General features: G+C 57.1%; 1 protein-coding gene across 1 annotated transcript; it reads left to right on the forward strand.

Moving 5' to 3' along the window:
* Positions 1-1,665: 1,665 nt before the first annotated feature.
* LOC131273369 (ly-6/neurotoxin-like protein 1) lies at positions 1,666-3,545 on the forward strand. Its single transcript, XM_058276296.1, has 3 exons — positions 1,666-1,793; positions 2,311-2,415; positions 2,887-3,545. Exons 1-3 carry the CDS (start codon positions 1,733-1,735, stop codon positions 3,105-3,107), a joined length of 387 nt encoding a protein of 128 aa, XP_058132279.1. The 5' UTR covers positions 1,666-1,732; the 3' UTR covers positions 3,108-3,545.
* The last annotated feature ends 544 nt before the right edge of the window (positions 3,546-4,089 follow it).

Below are 4,089 nucleotides of genomic sequence, written 5' to 3' on the forward strand. Positions count from 1 at the left end.
GAGACAGGAGCCCTGGAGGAGGAGTGAAAGAGAAAGAGGGGAGAGATGGGGGATTTGGTGATCTTGAGGTTAAACCAGGTTCACTGTATGAGGAAACCAGATTCCCAAAGCTCTGCAGGAGCCCCTGAAATCAGAGCTTTTATAGATCACTTGGCCAAAGGAGCATGGGATGGTGCTGAAGATGAAAATGGTTCTTCAAGGCTCTTGGAGGTGAATTCCTTTTGGGGGGCTCCTGCAGAGCTTTGGGAATCTGGTATTAATTAATTAATCTGATTTTAATTAATCTGGTATTAATTTCTATTCTGTGTCCAGTTGTCCCACAGGCTCTAGTTCCCTTAATGCAGGGAGTGTGTCTGAACTAGCACAGTAGCCGTGAGAATGAAGAAGGGTGTGGTTAAAAGTGTATGGAGGGAAAGCAGTTGTGGCTTAAGCAGTTGGGCTCCTATCTACCATGTAGGTGGCCCAGGGTTCGATGCCCAGGGCCACCAGGTGAAGGCAAGCTGGCACATACAGATTGCTGCCCCGTGCAGGAGTGCTGCCCCATGCAGAAGAGCTGGCCAACACAGAGAGCTGGCAGAGCAAGACGACGCAAAAAAAAGAGAACAGAGGAGAGACAATAAGAGACATAGCAGAACAAGGAGCTGAGGTAGCACAAGAGAATAATCACCTCTCTCCCATTACAGAAGGTCCCAGGATCAACTCCTGGAGCTGGCTAATGAGAATACAAGCAGACACAGAAAAACACAAAGCAAATGGGCACAGAGCAGACAATGGAGGGAGGGAGGGAGGAGAAATAAAGAAATAAATCTTAAAATAAAACTGTATGGGGGCATCATGAGTTATTACCTTGAGTGCCTGAGAGGTGCGAGGGTCCAACCTACCTGCTGGCAGGTGTCTGGGATGCCAGGATGGGACCCAGCCAGTTTGGAGAGCTACAATGATAAGGTAAGTTTGAAATCATGGAACTTGGGGGTCTATGCTCCTGGAGCTCACAACGGAGCATATTCCTAACACTTGAGATGGTGGCTTTGTTGGAGATTGCCAAAGGAGAGTTTGTCAAGTGGAAAGAGAACAGATCCATGGGCAGCGTCATGTTTAAGGCATGAGGGCAGGAAGACGATCAACCAGAAATGGAGGAAATCTAGAAGTGAACACTGCCGTATGATTGAAGTGGGAAACAGAAGAAGTGGCCACTGGGAGGACAAGTGACAGGGAGCCCTAGTGCTCTTATCTAAGGGGACTTTGTCTCCACCAGAGGAGAGTACATGGAGACTCCTAGCCAGGGTACTGAGGTAAGACCCAGGTGCAGGAAGTACAAGTTCTACCCCAGTTTGATGAATCTACTGGACCAAATGATTGATCAGATGGCCAGTATGTTGGTATGAGGCACAGTTTGTCTTTGGCAGCAAATGAGACTTCCATGACCCGTGTTCTCTTGTCGCTAACAATAAAGAGAAAATTTCCTGACCCCTGCCCTCTTACCACTTACAGTTAAGACAGACTTTTCAAAGTGACACCTGCCCTCTTATCATCACTACCTGTAAAGATAGACTGAGATAAGCATCACCTGTGTTAAGAAGGAAGTTTCAGAGTGTAAACCAATTCTCAGATTAGTGTGAGTCATCCAGGCACACCCCAAGGACCCAGACCCTTGTGCCCAGAGGAGGAACAAAGAGTTGGCAGCTACATAAAGCCAGTCCCTGGCTCTCAGCTCTCCAGGAGAGGGGACACCATGGCTGGCACCAACATGAAGGCCCTGACCCTGCTGGCTGTGCTGCTGTGCTTGGAGGAAGGTGAGACCCCAGGGCTCCTTCCTGGTGGGGGGCCTCAGGGGACCCAGGCTTGCTCTGCAGGGCTGAGGAAGGAGGTGGGACATGCTTTCCTGGCACGGGGTGATGCCGTGTGGTTCACAGGTGTGTGCCCATGTTGGGCTGACACGGGGCCGGGTGCTGAGGGCTTGGCCGTCCTTCTCCCTCGCTCTCCCCCATGCCTATCGCGTGTTCTCGAGTTCACTCTTCCTGCTCCTCACTTTTGCCCACCCTATTCCTCCTCCTGGGACCTCTCCCACCCACTGGCCCGTGGGGTGCTTCCTGGCTTCCTGGCCCTCTCTATCCTCTCCCTCCTTCCCTGGACACCCGTGCTCCTAAGTCCTACACCCAGTTCTCTCCTGGGGCTCTGGGTCCTGGGTCCTGGTCCCAGCCTCCTCGCCCAGACCTCAGAGAGAGGCCTGGCTCCCTTCCCTGCCACAGGCAGGCCCCGCCCACATGACCAGCAACTCACTGCCCGGCTTCTGTGCTTCTCTCGCTCCAGCCTGGGCCATCAACTGCCATAACTGCATGACCCTGGATGGCAACACCTGTCAAAATAAAACAAATTGCCCACCCACTGCCACAGCCTGCTTTTCACATACAGCAAGTAAGTCCTCTTCCCTGCCACTCCCAGGCTGTGGTACTCCTGGAGGCAGAGGTGGGGAGTGGGCCTGAGACTGAGGTCAGGGAAGCACGAGGACGGCAGGGGCAGCACGGAGGAGGGCGGGGAGGAGAAAGGAAGCTGCCAAGGGTCAGGGTATCCAGGTGGCACGCTGGACGGTGGGTGCAGAGGCGGGGCAGTGGGCGGGTCTTCTCTACCTGAGGCTTCCGTGAGAAAGAGTCCCCGGGGGCGGGGGCCTCCTTGTCACTCAAATACACCTGATAGCGTCAGCCAGACCCCAACCCCAACCAGAGCCCTCCACCCTGGCTGCACCAACTCTCCTCAACCTCGAGTCCAGCCTGAGCACCCTCAGCCCAGCAATGTCCCCCCTCTCTGGGGACTGTGGGTCAGTGGACTCAAGTCAGGGGGAGGCCAGAGCAGACCCCACAGCCTCTGCATATCTCTTCCATGTAACAGGTGATAAAATCAATGGCAAGGTGCAGACAATAAAGAACTGTACATCTTCCTGCGACAGTTTCCCTACTGTGCAAACCAGACAAACCTTCCAAGAAGCCTCTTATTACTGCTGCAGCACTGACCTGTGCAACGGGGCCTGGGCCCAGGGGCCAAGGGCCACCACCGTGGGCCTCATGCTTGTGGCCAGTGTCCTGACCACCCTCCTGGGCGCCTCTGTATGAACCAGCGGGAGGCGTGGTGTGGAGATGGGCCAGGAGGTGCGGCTCCCAGGACCACCCAGCACCTGCCCCCGCCGAGCCAGGTGCCTGTGGAAGGCCTTGGAGCTGGAGCAGGGGGAGGCAGAGGCGGGCAGGGCTGCCAGCTCCCCGGGGGCCCCACCGCAGAAGCTCCTCCCGCTCAGCGAGTCCCCCAGGGCTGCAGATCCGCCCCCCAGATGCCCTGGGGACTGGGCTTCCTCCACGTGCCCTCCACACCCCCTTTATGCCCTCAGTGTCCAGACCTGCAACTCTTCTCCTTCCTCTGCCCAGTTTATTTCCTCTGGGCAGCCCTTAGCCCGAGACTGGCCGGGCAGGAGTCAGAAGCAGGAGAGCAAGCCGGGGCCAGGCTCCCTTCTTCTCTCGGGGGCTCCCCCAGGGCAGTTTCCTGAATAAACCACATGCCCGTGAGTCCTGTCTCAGGTCCCTTCTGGAGAACAGCCCCTCGTGGCCTGCAGCCCGGGCTGCGCGCTCTCCTGGGAGCTCAAGGGGGGTCTGCGGAACTGGGGTGGTGGGAGCAGCCGTTCATCCGGGTGGACAGCGCCCCTGGAGGAGGACAGCGCCAAGAGGGCGAGGACTTCCCGCCAGGGCGCTGCGCCTCTTGGCGTCCTCCTCCCTCCTTAGGAAATGGGAGGAAACCCATTGTTGTTTCTGCCGCAGCTTCCTGGGGACCTTGGAAAAGACACTGGACAAGGCTGGCCACCTGCGGGCACAGCCTCCACTGTGTTGGGGCAAGACGGGGTGGCGGCTTGGAGGTCAGGGCTGCTCCCCACGGGCCGCGGAGGGAGGCGGGGCCCTGCCAAGAGGCTTTCCTCCTCGCTAGGGAGAAGCAATAGCCCAACCTCTGCTCGTTGCGTCCCAACCAGCCCTGCGCCTTTGGCCCCATCGCTCCTCTCCCTTACGTGGACGAGGACACAGGTTTCTGGGGTCCTACCCCGCACAGCGCCGT

This window comes from Dasypus novemcinctus, chromosome 14 (assembly GCF_030445035.2).
Source record: "Dasypus novemcinctus isolate mDasNov1 chromosome 14, mDasNov1.1.hap2, whole genome shotgun sequence".
NCBI lineage: Eukaryota > Metazoa > Chordata > Mammalia > Cingulata > Dasypodidae > Dasypus > Dasypus novemcinctus.